Source organism: Tasmannia lanceolata, unplaced genomic scaffold (assembly GCF_043159265.1).
Source record: "Tasmannia lanceolata isolate RefF3 unplaced genomic scaffold, GAP_Taslan_0.1 ptg000008l, whole genome shotgun sequence".
NCBI classification, from domain to species: Eukaryota; Viridiplantae; Streptophyta; class Magnoliopsida; order Canellales; family Winteraceae; genus Tasmannia; species Tasmannia lanceolata.
Genome location: NW_027518685.1, coordinates 12004171 through 12020057, shown reverse-complemented (window position 1 = coordinate 12020057; position 15887 = coordinate 12004171). Strand labels below are relative to the sequence as shown.

At 38.2% G+C, this 15887-nt stretch overlaps 1 protein-coding gene across 2 annotated transcripts in view; it reads right to left on the bottom strand.

Annotated features, from left to right (window-relative positions):
- Window positions 1-713: 713 nt before the first annotated feature.
- The window catches only part of DEG7 (DegP protease 7), a 55017-nt gene continuing 39843 nt past the window's right edge, over window positions 714-15887 (bottom strand). The window contains exons 16-25 of one of the 2 annotated variants that reach the window (XM_077387884.1): window positions 12500-12682; window positions 12312-12417; window positions 10981-11151; window positions 10791-10870; window positions 10454-10531; window positions 10119-10346; window positions 7742-7957; window positions 7397-7554; window positions 5128-5239; window positions 714-1503 (exon numbers count right to left, since the gene is read on the bottom strand). In XM_077387884.1, coding sequence (XP_077243999.1) covers window positions 1327-1503; window positions 5128-5239; window positions 7397-7554; window positions 7742-7957; window positions 10119-10346; window positions 10454-10531; window positions 10791-10870; window positions 10981-11151; window positions 12312-12417; window positions 12500-12682 — 1509 coding nt within the window. In that variant the 3' untranslated portion in view covers window positions 714-1326. The remainder of the gene's footprint in view (window positions 1504-5127; window positions 5240-7396; window positions 7555-7741; window positions 7958-10118; window positions 10347-10453; window positions 10532-10790; window positions 10871-10980; window positions 11152-12311; window positions 12418-12499; window positions 12683-15887) is intronic. The other variant, XM_077387885.1, reaches the window with a different exon arrangement.

The following is a 15887-nucleotide window of genomic DNA, read 5'->3' as shown; positions in this document are numbered from 1 at the left end:
AGATTGTGCCACTTAGAGGAACGATCCGGAGATAAAAGGCTACTACAGCATGAAGAGACATGAGCAGGTTAATCATAATGCGTTTAACTGGTAAGCAACCAATAGTCTATTAGAACTTCGGTCCCACTATAATTGGATACTAACTGACCTTCATCAAATATGGCATCTTTAGGCGCCCACCCAAAAAGCTAAATACAATTAGAGGGTATAGGTTAAAACCGGGATCATGAAGGTCAGCTCACCAAGGAACCACAGAATCAATGGACATTGGTACACATGTAACCTGTGTGGGACCTAAGGTTCGCCATTAAGAAAATATCTTAGCAATAATCATTTGGATAGTGACCTCATACATTCACGATAAGTTTGCACTGTGAGAATCACTCAAGAATCAGCATCTCATTCCGATTCCACAGCGATCGGTTTAAAAAATATGAATAAATCAGATGAAAGAATTGACACCGGGTAAGAAATAAAGGGAGGAGAAAATGTTATTTTCCAGCCCATGAGGTGGTATTCTGAGGTTAAATGAAATTTTGGAAATTTTTATTTAATTTATTTATTTTTGAATGGCTTAATTATTTTTTTTCCATTCAATTTTCAAGGGAATCAGAATAAGATGCCAATTCCGATTCCTAATCCTGGTAATATACCTTCTGGGCGTGCCCAACTCTACCGTAATCTGCAGGAAAAAAAATTAGAGGCAACGAACATAGCAAGTTCCATTTTCCTGTTTATATAAAGAGAGGAGTGAGGACAGAAAAACAAAGGGTATTAAGGGCAGCTCCCTCATCACCACTACTATGCCACCATTTTGGTACACAAATGTCCTCACACAAGACAAAGCTAGAAATTAATGTCCAAATAGAGTTCCATTGTGAAATGAAGTTCTTAGAAACCAATCTTCATGTTCTTTCAGCTGATAATCCTAAGCTTTAAATACTGCTACAACATATTGCCTAGATGCAATCCACTCAGCTCAAAATGACTAGAGAAATATGTCTTTCCCCGCTTTAGTCTAAAATATTACTTCCCTCTATGCATCAAAAGGTCTCGACAATCTAATCTCGGGTACTACCGACAACCATCTTTTGCTCCAATTTCTTCACCTTTCTGAAATAATTAGGCAATTTACAACATGTAAATATCGGTCTAATATCGCTTGTACAGGGATGCTCTCATCTTCCTGTAAAAGTATATGCCACATTTTATGCACAAAGGATCTTGGAGACTCCACAAACCCATCTCAGTGCCAAATTAGACCCTCTTATCTGGTGGGATCCTCAACACAGAATTTCGCTTCAAAACACTTTTTGCACATTAGCATCAGGCAGCAGCGCAATCCAAAGCTTTGATCGTTCTCCGGCGCCATGTGGCAGTATCGGGATCAAATTTCAGGTCCCAAGTAGGCCAATAGTGTAGATCCTGCTTCAATGTCATTACTCGAGGCTTCCCGTTCAGATGGACTGTTCTTACACGGACAAATTCTCCATGCTCCAATTCCTGTTTATTTAATAAAATTGTATGAAGGAAAAAAAATCTCAATCTATAAAGGCAGAGGCAAGTCCACAAACTGAAATGGCATCATTAACTAATAAGAAGACGATAAGCAGACGCACCAAGAGGCAAAATCATCATGGTTGCTTTAATGTGCAAGTGGGACTGTTATTCCACTGCTCATCAAAGCAACCTGGACTTATGGCCAGAAAACAATGGTCATCGTTGCTTTAATGTGCAAGTGGGTGAACTGTTACTCCACTGCTCATCAAAGCAACCTGGACTTATGGCCAGAAAACAATGGTCATCCCATTGTTGGGTCCTGGTTTTGCATCCCCCCTAGCATATCCCTAACTCATTACAACTAATGTGAAAATCAGGCCCACGTATAGTACACCTCGGTCACAGTTCCATAAATCTCAGGGCAAAATAGGCTCAAAGTATAAACAACATTCCATAATTTAACACTGACAAGAGTTTTAAGTGGCAGCTTTAGGGCATTGCCACTTTGCAAATGTTAGATGAAGCGTTGTAATTACATACCTCGTTAAGGGTATTTCTGACATTGTACATGTAACCTAGTTGCACACATATTACATGTTATGAGAGCGAGAGCTATTCAACTCTCTCCTCTCTTTCTCTCTACCACTTCTCTTCTTCTCCTTTCTTTATTCTTCTTCTTTCTAATGGAGCTTTGAATATGGCGAACATGGTATCAGAGCTATAAAGGTTCTAATTGGTTTTGAAGAAGTGAAAAATTAAAATAATTAAAAAAAAAACAAAAACCCAACTAGGGTTTTCCGGTTTAGTGTAGCCGCCGCTCCCTCCCCTCACAATCCAAAAACCCTAGCCAGTCCGCCCTTCGTCGCGCCAACAACAACCCCTCCCCCCCCCAAAAAAAAAAAAAAAAAACCCCATCCCATAAAAAATAAAAATAAAACCCTAGTAACAAGCTAAGAGAAGATATGGAAGAAGTAACGGAAGGGGAGGAAGCCATAAGACAAGATTAAGATTTTTTAACATAGAGAATGATTGTTAAAGATGAGTGTAGGGGCAGAGACCGAAAACAATTTGGGTAGAAAGAGTGAGGAAAGACTTGATAGCTAGGAACATAACAGAGAACATGACCTTGGATAGGATAAAATGGAAGAAAATGATCCACGTAGAAGAACCCAACTAGAGCCAGGATTAGAGTCGAATAGATTCCTTTCACGTTCTTCATGAAATTTTTCTAAAGGATTCATTTAGCCGACCCCAACTAGTTTGGGACAAAGGCTTTGTTGAGTTGAGTTGAGTTGAGTTGAGAGAATGATTTAGGTCTTATGAATGGTAGGGGGGGGGGGGGATTTTTTGAGCCTTCAAGAAGGTAGATTGAGAGGTGAGGGTTTCAATGAAATGGGAAAGGACAAGGATCTAGAGTTTGTGGATTGTAAGACTTTTAATGTTTCAAGTGGTCGAGGAGGAGATAGCGTAACAGTTTCCCAAAAGAGGGGATACCAAATTTGGGGTTAACGAAGTCTAGAAGGGGATTTTTAGGGTTTCGAAGATGGTACATGAAATTGATGGAGGAATTAGATGTTTTGGGTGGGAAAAGAATTTGGGTTTTTCGAACAACAAGAATTTTGCTTTAAAGCTACGAATGGAAGAAGATAGGATTTTAGAATTACCAAAGATGAGATATAGATATCAGAGGGTTTTTTTAATAGGAAGAGAGAATATAAGAAAGGCGAATAGAGATGGGAAGATCTCAAGGTGTATTACTTACCTTTCAAATGAAAGAATCACAAATTGTAAATGCACCCTGATCTGACATGTAAAATCAGCAAGCCGAACTTTAAGAGGAAGAAGATGGGAGACATGATTTCGCAAGGTGTATGTTCTCATTGACTAATCAAAACATCTATTACATCACTTGTATACTATTGGCATATAATTACAGAAATAGCTTCAATGACTCATGAATTCATTAACAATACCATCTATTCTTTTATTTACTAATTCTGACCAACTGCCAATAGCATATTCTGACTGCAATTTCATATTTACTTTGTTTCTCAGGTTGATCGCCACCCTTCTACATTTATACAAAATATTATGCGGCATCATAACCTGGTAACTGTTCCCATCTCAAGAGATTTGAAATTCAGATAGCTCAGATACAATTAATGTTTCTCAAGAGAATTCGTGAAACTGAAACAGATAGTCTTAACATAGATACTGAGTTACTGACATGATGACTTATCAGCACAGGCATTGACAATTATGATGTTAGAAAACCCAAATCACTTTTCATTCACATGCCCTGTTCTGTCAGTCCTTGATATTAACACCGATTTTACATTGCCTGGACCATTTTTAAGACTTAGTTCATGTCTTATCAGTAGTTCGGTTTAATGGTTTCTTGTTGAAGTTCAGTTTAGCTAGTTCTCAGTTGAATGTTGAAAGGTCCAATATCCACTTTGTTAATTGTTGATATGCTATCAATGATCATGCTTGTGATTTAAAGATATCATTACTATGAAAGAAACATCAACTCTGTTTAGCTAGTTCTTATTTGAATGTTGAAATGTTCTATTGGGAAAGTTGAATTGTTTCCCACCCCACAGGTTTCCTAGTTGTGGCGGGAAACAAAAGAAGAAAGTTTTTCCAGGTTTTCTAAAAGATTAGGCTTACAAAAGGGGAGAAAACATGTTTCTCTTTGGCGGAGGAGGCTCTTTGTGTGGCTGCTGCAAAGTGGAAACAAGAAAGAGAAGGAAAGAGGAGAGAAGGAGAAAGGGTTTTTTCTCGGGTTCCTCAAGTTTTCTCTTGGGTTTCTCATGTGTATGGTCTTTGTTGAGAGGGCAAGGAAAGGGTTGTGGGTTTGTGTTAATCCATTGTAATCCTCGTATATTTTTTCTTATATGAAGATCTTGTTCTCGCCCATGGATGTAGGAATCTTGGCCGAACCACGTAAAATCTTGGTGTTTATGTTTATCTTTTTACTTTTCCGTTTATTTTTGTACGATCGAATAGATTCGCCTGGTGGATTTTCTCAACGGGTTCAATATATAATTTGTTAATTATTGATTTGTTGCTGCTGCCGCTTATAACTACTACTACTACTATAGATAAGCTCATAAACAATTTTCCGGTTTATATATATATATATATATATATATATATATATATATATATATATATATATATATATATATAGGGTGTGTACCAAAAATCAGGGCCACATCTTTTGGGGGATCCAAAGCATTCATTTGGAAGGCCCTTCCATGGATAGGGTGTGTACCAAAAATCAGCCCTCTAGGACCTAAGGATCATCCTAACCCTGCCCTTTGTGGAGGGGAAAAATGGGCAGAAACATGGACACACAGTGTCTGTCCATTTTCCCCTCCACCTTTGATTGGGTTAGGATGATCCTATAGGGCTGATTTTTAGTACACACCCTATCCATGGAAAGGCCTTCCAAATGAATGCTTTGGATCCCTCCAAAAATGTACCCCCCCCCATGGTTTGTGAGCTCTGCTCAGATAAGCTTATCTGAGCAGCTGCTCACAAACCATTTCCTCATATATCAAAGTAGGTTACAAATAACAATCAGTAAAAAAATTCAAAATGCATAACATATAGGGAATATACCTTTGTCACATTCACAAAGGTTTCAAGATCAGGAGTGAGTTTCCCATTAATTTCAACTATCCACTGCAGAGCGTACAGGCCATACCTATGTACCGGACTCCCATGGCACCATCTGTAAAAGGAAAAGTGTTACAAATTCGAAGTTACGGAATTGAAAGAAAGTATAGAATTATAACTACCAGTAAACGGGTATCTTATCTTTTAAATAATTCTCCAGCTTTTCATCCATACACAATTTCCCAAATTAACTTCAACCTTTAAAAATTTCAAATAAAAGACATTTGCAATGTTGTTTTCAACGGACTGTTTACAGTATCAGGGCCCATTAAACAGTTTGTAAAATGCCTAGAATATTTTAGCCACTTCAGAATATATATATTTATATACATATATATATATATATATATATATATATATATATATATGAGGAAACTGTTGGTGAGCTTAAGCTCACCAAACTTATGGTGAGCTAGCTTGCCCAATCACATGGGTCCCACATTTTGGGGAGTGATCCAAACCATTCATTTGCAAGGCCTTATCATAGATAGGGGGTGTACCAAAAATCAGCTCCATAGGATCATCCTAACCCCTCCATTTGTGGAGGACAAAAATGGGGCAGATTTGTGTCTGTCCATTTTTGTCCTCCACAAATGGAGGGGTTAGTATGATCCTATGGAGCTGATTTTTGGTACACCCCCCATCTATGTAAGGGACTTTCAAATGAATGGTTTGGATCATCCTAACAAAGTGGGCCCCCATATATATATATATATATGGGGAGTGACAAATCGACCCCCTATTTGTCTTTCTCTCTCCTCTCTCTCTAACCCAGAGGAGAGAGAAAGAGACAGGGGGTTGATTTAAGATATTTGGTGGTCGATTTATCACTGCCTCTCTCTCTCTCTCTCTCATATATATATATATATATATATATATATATATATATATATATGAGAAATAAGATTGTACGCTCGACCGTACCTAAAGTTAGGTACGGTAGAGTGCCAAATCACATGGGTCCCACATTTTTGGTGAGCATATAAACCATTCATTTGCAACGCCCCATCATAGATAGGGTGCATACCAAAAATCAGCTCCATAGGATCATCCTAACCCATCCATTTGTGGAGGCCAAAATGGACAGACAGTGTTTGTCCACAAATCTGCCCATTTTGGCCTCTAGTTTTCGAGGGGTTAGGATGATTCAATGGTGCTGATTTTTGGTATGCACCCTATCTATGATGGGGCCTTGCAAATGAATGGTTTAGATGCCCACCAAAAATGGGGGACCCATGTGATTTGGCACTCTACCGTACCTAACTTTAGGTACGGTCGAGCGTACAATCCTTTTCCTCACACACACACATATATATATATATATATATATATATATATATATAGAGGAAAGTGAAGCTACACCACCGGTGTAGCTAACTTAGCTACACCGGCGGCTTAAAGTACAATGGGCCCACATTATTTTGGTGATAGGGTTGGGATGATCCTATGGAGCTGATTTTTGGTGGACACCGTATCTATGTGAGGGCCAATCAAATGAATTCTTTGGATCACCAAAACAATGTGCGCTCATTGTATTTTAAGCCGGCGGTGTAGCTAAGTTAGCTACACCGGTGGTGTAGCTTCACTTTCCTCATATATATATATATATATATATATATATATAAGGAAAACGGTAAATGAGGTAGAGCTCATTTACGCTAAATGAGGTAGAGTCCCACAAAAACATGGGTCCCACATTTTTTTAGGTGATCCAAAGCATTCATTTAGAAGGATTTACATAGATAGGGTGTGTACCAAAAATCAGGTCCATAGGATAATCCTAACCCATCCAAAAATGGAGGGGAAAATGGACAGACACTATAGGGGACAAATGTGCCCATTATTGCCCTCCACTTTTGGAGGGGTTATGATGATCCAATGGACCTGATTTTTGGTACACACCCTATCTATGATTTGGCCTTGCAAATGAATGGTTTGGATAACCACAAAAAATGTGGGATCCATGTGTCACACACACACACACACACACACGTATATATGTATGCATTATTTGCATGTTTTTGTGTGTATACGTGCATGTATCTGTAAGTTTCTGCCTGAGGTACCATGTTCATACCATGTCTGACCCAAAGGAACTGCCAGCAAGAAGAGTCCAACCCAATAATGGCCAATGGAAAACAACTGTCTTTTTTACATGAAAAAAGTGGGTTTCAATAGAAGAATAGCAACAAGCATGAGACAAATCTCTTACCTGGCCACATACACACCGTGCCCTTCTTCTGGAAGAAACCCAAGTGCACGCACTGCAGGGTGAGGATCCTGAACAATACACCCACACCAGTTTACCATCCGTGTAGTCCCGTTGCCATCTCTGATATCGGTGCCCACAAAAAGTTCGATTTCTCGATTCTGCCAGATCATGAAGCTAAGTTACGAAACACAATTCCTCTGGAGAGCTCTTGTTAAGACCTTCACATATAATCCCAGGAGGGAGAGAGAGAGAGAGAGAGAGAGAGAGAGAGAGAGAGAGAGAGAGAGAGAGAGAGAGAGAGAGAGAGAGAGAGAGAGAGAGAGAGAGAGGAATCCATTGTCTCACCTGCCGAAAAATAGTCATATGAAGCTTCTCCTCATTGTCTCCAGATTTATCCAACTCTTGGCAAGCGTATTCTATATCACGGAAGCATGTGATTGGCTCTTTTTTGATTGCTAAGAGCATGTCACCCTGTTCTAATATGGGGTCGGCTTTTGATCCCGCCAAACAACCTTTAACACGTAAGACTTGACGTTTTATAGGATCTTTCTTGGCTAGAGCCTGGAAAAGATAATTTATTCGGTAGCAAGATGTTATCGCAAAAAGATCACAATACGAAGTTACATAATAAATGCTCTCTAGAGTAGAACTAACAAAATTAACCTCAAATTCAGAAACTGACAACAATGATTTGATTTTAGGAACATGTAAAAGTACACTAAACAATTCATTCGAAGCTTTTATGATAGTACCATCTTACTGAATTCTAAAGAACAAAGTCACCAAGTCCTTCACTTCAAACCAAGGGTTTTTCAGTAATGTTACCACATATATTTCAAGTTATTAACAATATTTCTTTTCTGATAATTGGAATGCATTTCTAGCAAGCCACCATTGAAAAGTTATAAATCATAATGAAGACCAAGACTACAACAACAAAAAACGGTCTTTGCAAGCTTGACGATCAATTTAATTACTGGAATGACACATCTTGAACCTCCTCTCGGTTGAAAACTAGATTCACAGATTCATGGCCAAAAAGCAGTCAAAGTTGATAAAACAGTCATGTTCAACTAACATGACTGCTAGATTAGCTGGTCCAGCATGCTTTTTGTTCTTAAAATATTTTGCCCAATTTTTATTAAAGTTTTCTACTGTTTTATTCTATTGGATTTGTCAGACTGGCTGCTTAAGAAAGCAAACTGGGCACTCCAATCCAACAACCCACGCTGACGTTTAGACATTTAATTTGATACAACGCACAAAACCTTAAGGTTGGTAATCAAATACAAATCACTGAATGAGGTTCTCCAATGGATCAGGTACCCGGTACCCAACCACCAAACGCTAATCCTAAACTGGGCACTCAAATCAAACAACCCACGCTGACGTTCAGACATTTAATTTGATACAACGCGCAAAACCTTAAGGTTGGTAATCAAATACAAATCACTGAACGAGGTTCTCCAATGGATCAGGTACCCGGTACCCAACCACCAAACGCTAATCCTAAGGATTTCGGCAGCAAGAATCTTCGGTCAGTTATTCATTGTATCATATTGGTCTCCCTTTCTCGTTGCATAGTGGAAACTGAAGTGAACTAGATTAAATTGATAAATGCATTGTTATTTGATTATCTCATGTCTGTTTTAAATTCTAGTTGATTAATCCTGAGATTTATTAGTTCATTAAATGAATACCGTATTTATATTGTTGCAGATTATGATAGTAATCAATAATTTCATACGCATGTGCGTGTATGGCCATGTCACCGTTTGTAGATTTTTAGGGGTTAGCAAGTCAGACACCTCGTATCGAAACTTGACAAACGAATCTGTCCACAGATCATGATTATATACACTTTCTGTTCTAGCCGTGTCCGACGCTCCATGTCCATGTCAGTGTCAACACGTGACACTCATGTCCATGTCCACAAATCATTGCTTAAATCGGTTCTAGTATCCTTTATCTACTCATAAACACAGAATGAAGAGGGTAAATATGGAGTCTGGATAACATTAAGACAGTATGGAGTGCAGATAACATTAACTAAATGAAGAGGGCAGATGAATCATGGTCCATGAAAGCTACTAGATATCACTCGAAATGTAGGACTAGTCACTAAGTTCAGGTCAAATTACTTGAGCTGTCAAAGAAGGATTTTACTTGGTTCACGAGACCGCTTCAGAATATAAATCAAATTTAACTCCTACGAGCAACATGCATCACAATTTGTCTAGGATAGCTAGACATTAGTATGCGCACATAGGGTACCCTTATCAACATGATAATATACCAAGGCTGGTACTGTATACCAATTCAATATTAATGGGATATGGTTTAACAGCATCCCACTGTATCAGATCCCTTATTTTCTGAGGAGCTAACAATTTACTATCCTATCAGTGTACCAGATGAAATAATCATATCCACAGCTATGTGCCGCTTTTTGAGAAATATGTAATCATATTATTGCACCATTATCCCTGCCCATATCGATATCCTCTACGGAGGAATCATAATTCTTTGCTGACGAACTATGTCCAACAATGGTGCATAATGGCATTTGTTAATTCATGACAATAAACATGTATCATGCTCTCTGGTATATTATAAATTACAGGAACTCTTGAAGACTGGAATAGGATAAAAATGCATCCACGGTTCATGCAAGAAGATATAAACATGAATGGAAAATGGTATCACGAGGAAGCAGATGTACCTGAACCCAATCATCACTCAACCCAAAACTCCTTGCTTTTGAAAGCAAAGTTGGATAAAGTTCTGCCTCCAAAATCCTAACAAGAGGCATTGGCCTTTTTGTGCCATTGATAAGCAGATGTGGTCCCTTGGCACCATGAATTATTTTGTCAAGAACTTGGCTGATTGCATAAATTGGTATACCTCTAATAAATTGATGATCTTCAGATGAATTACAACCATACTTCAGCTGCAAATGAGGACGCTAACATTAAAAAGGCTGAACAAATAGAATAAGGAAACGAAATCAAAAGACTGCAACTATGTTACATGGATTCTTCTGAATTGGTGACATACCCGTGTCGGACACGTGTCAGATTCTAATACTTTAGGATTCACCACGACACTTCTAGATCTCTTTAATCTATTTTTTTTCTATATACAACAACAAATTTATAATTATCACATGTTTTAAGTGTTATCTATCCTAATAGTAAGGTTTTTAATATGGAAATAAAACATTACATTTACTTAACCTACAAAAATTCCTAATATATAACAATATTATCATGTTAAAGAATTAAAATTAGCCGAATCCATGAATCCTTCTTTTTTAGGTTAGTCGAAACCGACACTCAATACCCATTTCGGATTCCAACACTCGTATCCGTACTCGGGCAACATAGATGCAAACCTGAGTAGAAAAGCTGCCCCATAGTGCTTGGACCCTTCCACGCTCATCAGTTAGCACACCAGAAAATGTATTACCAAAATCTAAAACACACCCCCAAGAAAAAAGGAAATAGTAAGAAAAAGAAGCGTGCAGATCTATTCATAGAAATGCAAACTAGGATACACTTGAAGAAAGCAACTCTAAAGATTACCAGTATCAAGCTCGATGACTTCCATATTGGTCGCTCTGTAACGTGGGCTATCAGCTGAGCCAATATTCAAAGCAGCACCAGGGTTGGTAACAGTTGACTTCCTTGATGTTGCCTGCAAACTTCTGCTTAACCCGACAAGGTAAACTGAATCTCCACGACGTAAAGCGGGTTCTGTCATAAAACAAACCCCACAGAATACATTAGTGGCTACATAATGGTTCAGAATTATGCATATTTCACGTATCAACATTTCAAATTTCACATATGATTAAGCTATTTGCCTACGCAAAGTCCAATTGAAACCCAAACATTAGAGAGTTCAAATTTTTATTTTTTTTATCAATTCTAGTAGCAATCTAGAATTAAAAGAACAAATTAGTTGATTTTAACATTGCCTGGTTGTGCCACCGGATTCTAATCCAAATCTCTTATTCTCAAGACTCAACACATAAAAAGTGATTGTATGACTCCTACTTTGGGTCCAAGCTCAATACTGAATGCACATTACATGTGCAGGATGACTCGTCCCTGTTACTGTAATCCGGAATTGGCTACATTAATAAATTTATTACCTTTCAAAAAAAAAAGTTAAAAATGAGTTGGAAATAAGCATTCCTCATCTGAATAGGGGGAACAGCGTTTTCGCAGTTGGAAGAGGTCCAACAAACAATAACAGTATCTTATGTGCAAAGATGGCAATGGTAAGCCATAAGCTAGAGGGTGAGACACTAAACCTATGAGTTGTCTAATATTCCGGAACTGAACATATCTGGGCCTTCTGCTGGAATCTGAAATATATGGAAGCCGACAGAAAAACTCATCCCCGATTATAGTATAAATACAACGAACCATGTCATATTATAGAATGTTAAACACTTAGGGGCCGTTTGGATATGCGGATTTTAGAATCCGGGATTTCTTCAAAATTGTAGCTACGAGACAAGAGAAGAAGCAGACCAGCCGTCGTTTTTTACTTCTCGCCCTTCTTTCTGACAGCAAGAGAGTAGCAGATCCTCCCATATTTCCAGGTTTTAGAAATCTCAGGATGCAGGAGAGATTTTTAAAACCTGAATTTCTCACTTAAAATCCAAGAAACGCTGTCATGACAGCATACGGCTGCTTGATCATGAACCCTCTTTTACACTGTTTTCAAACTAAAAATCTGGATTCTAAAATCCGCATATCCAAACGGATTTTAGAATCTTGGATTTCCTCAAAATCATAGATGGGAGATGAGAGAAGGAGATTCCCATCCAGGATTTTGAGGAAATCCAAGATTCTAAAATCTGCGTATCCAAACGGCCCCTTAATATTTGATATAGTAAACTAACCAGGAAGAAGTTCAGCTGCACGAACAACCGAGGCACCAGATGCGCCCAGAGCAGAAGGATCATATGCCACGAGTGCATAGTTGTGTACAGGATGGAGAAAAACCACCTGAGATACAAAATACGTTAGTTATGAGTTGACTTCTAATCTGACCATGGAAGAACTCTATTGAATATAATCAGCAACTTACTTCCCCAGGGATTTCCATGGGATATGCAGCAAACGAGATCATCACATCAGAAACAGAAACACAAACTGTGTTCTTGTCAACGGCAACCAATCCCATGCTTTGAGAATGGTATACAATGACGCCTGTCCCAAAAAAATGCTGTGAGTGAACACCATCAAGCATACATGATGGTGGCACATGAACCTGGAAGTTTAGTCATCAACATAAATCAAATTGCCCAACACCAATAGATTAGAATAACATAGTAAACAACCAAGAACCCCCCATATTCTTGCCCACAAGTTAAAATCTCAGTTGAGATAGCAAGGCATACGACATTGACTAACAACCGTTTATAACAGATCTTGAAAAAAGTTGACCATGAACATCTACGTGCAATGAGCTCATGATGCCACACAATGACTCCATTTTAGAAAACATCTGTCATAATTGACAAATATGAAAACACGATAATCAGGAAACAAAAGCTTGACATGTCGGACAGATTTGCCCAAAATACATTTCAAGTACAAAATCAGAATAAAAAAAAGACAAGAAATCCAGTACTTTAAACATTAAACAAAAGAAATAAAAAAAATTACAAATGATACAGTATTTCACTGTAGGCACAAAGACCATACAAACAATGTCATATATTTGCAAAGTTTGGAGCTAAACCCATCTGCCACAAAGCACAAGGAAAATTTGAACATGTTAGAACAGATAAGGCAACGGAGGACCTGATGACACTAAGGTAGCCTCCCTTAATGGAAGCTCACAATCCAGCATGTATATAAATTGCAAATAATACTTCAGATATATCTATCTACACAGATACACACACACACACACACACACACACCACACACACACAAACACAAACACACACACACACACACACACACACACATATATATATATATATATATATATATATATATAGAGAGAGAGAGAGAGAGAGAGAGAGAGAGAGACCCACACACATGCATGCATACATAAAATTCACCATGCAAGATCAAGCCAAATATTATGGGTAGACATGTTTCATTTCACATGAAATTGTTCTCGTGATTCTCTGTGCAAATATTTGGTCCAAAACTTCCAACATGCATATGGATGTTTTGTGATATCAAAGGCAAGAACTATCCCTAGATGTAAGAGTTCATTTATTCAAAGATAAAATATTATATCAACTTCACTGTATACAACTAAAGAGCATAATACCAAGTTGTCATGATGTTTTGACTAAAATCTACAGATTTGTTTTTCCAGTTTCACCATTTCAGATCAAGCCAAATAACAAAGGAGGACAGTTTTTATTTCACATGACATATTCTCCAGTGATTCCATGTGTTCTTGCACCAACTGCACACCCCCACCCCCATCTCCCGCGGCCCCCTTCTCCTCCATCCATAGGCTCTTTACTCTTTCATAACTCATTATCAAGGTTTCAGTTTAAGCTTTGGTTTCGGTCGACATGGAAACGGAAACACTTCAGTTTTGGTTTCGGTGGAAATCTTGTAAATTCACAGAAACATATGGAAACATATGCAAATGATGCAATTTTAAGATGAAACTTTGGGAAACGCTACAATAAGCACAAATACTTACTTAGAAACTATGACATAAGCAAGAAAGTCATCCATAATGGCTTAATCACAACGAACACCCAATGGCATGTGTTGTCGCACATGTCTAGAACAGTAAAGTCAAAATAACTTAAGTTCTTTGAATTATGGTTGTTTTGGTCCCATACATATATTGCGAAAATTTAAGTGGGAGCACGTCTTTAAGCCTTTAAAGAGGCAGTTAGTCTTGATATAAATACTTTATGTTGTGTTTGGGAGAGAACACCACATTGATTTGTTATTTGATATTGAGAGTTTATGGGAGAAAAGGCTTTTTTTCTTCTTAAAGATGACAAATTTCATTAATATTCAAATAGCATTCAGGACCAGGAGTCCCATCCTGCAATACAAAATATTAAGATGAACTGGCATGGACATACCCGAAGCCAATTCAAAGGTAGCTAGAAAAAATACAAAAAACCAACTATTCCTCTCCTCTATTATACTGCAAATAATTATAATATGCACATAATCCTTTCCTCTATTTCTTTGTCTATTCCTTTCCTCAAACCTTTCGCCTGTACCTTTTTGAACTGCACATAATTCTAATTTTCCTAAATAAGTACTTTTTAAAATTATAGGTAAACCGAAATTTTTGAAGACTACCAATGCTTCAAGCTTCTAAAACTACTAAACTTACATGCTGAAATTCTAAGACTCTAGATCTACCATAGAATTTCAAGAAAAATAGCAGAGCTAGAGAATCCAGGCTAGAAAACCTAAGCGAAAGAACGAATCTCTCAAGCTATGGCTATTGGGAATCGAAAACTCTTGATAACGACTACCAATCACATTGCTTTTAAACAATATATACCTCGAAAAATTCTGGAGGGAATTTACTCACTACCATCCTACAACCCAAATCCTGCAATTTCAACCAGATCCACCAATCTAAATCAATACTGCACTACCCCCTCAGACACTTTACTGAGGGGAAAGTCAATACTCATCTCTGAAGCTAAATTATTTAATCATCTTCTCCAATCTTCTTTTCAATTTCTTTTTCTCTTGCCTTCTTTTTTTCCTTTTCTCTTGCCTTCATTGCGAGAAACATGTTTTTGCTTGCCCCCAAGTCTTCCCCGTATGTAAATCCCAAATACATCCCCCATCGGCAACAAATCTTTGAATTCTTCCTAGAACGATCCCCTACTCCTTGAATCTTCTGAGCTATCATCAACCTGCTTTGCCTTACCTTTAGGGTCCTTAGAAGTTTGGGTCCTCTCAACTCGCAGATCTTCAATCCGTCCTGAGATGGCCGAGGCAACAACTGCCTCAGGATTTGGGTTGGTTCGATTGTTTTCCAGTTTTCTTTCCTCCTCCCAGAGGCGCCGCCGGGTACGTCTTTCCTTTTCTAAAACTTTACTAAATATGAGGAGGTCAAGAGGGGTAAGTGCAATTCATTATCAGTAGTCGATTCAGAATTAGGTTCAAGACTGTTGATGGTGGATGAGTTTTTCTTTAGTTGGGCCCAACGCTTTTTTAGCGGGCTAAGAGAAGTCTCACAAGGCGTGGGCGATTCCTTCCTAGCAAGCTTTTCGTTATAGCGGAGATTTTTCAGCAGTTCAATATCTCCATCCTCATACGAAAAGATTTCCATCCTGAGCCGATTCCTTTCCTGACATGGCTGGCGAAGTCGTGGTGTCGAAATTTTGAAGGAGCTTCTGAGATTCCACAACTAGTCTCCTCCTCCTATGATTTTCTTTCCTAACAATACCTTTCAATTTTCTTGTAAATACTGAAAGACCACCTCGAGTAAGCTAGTACCTGTATTTCCGGGTTAG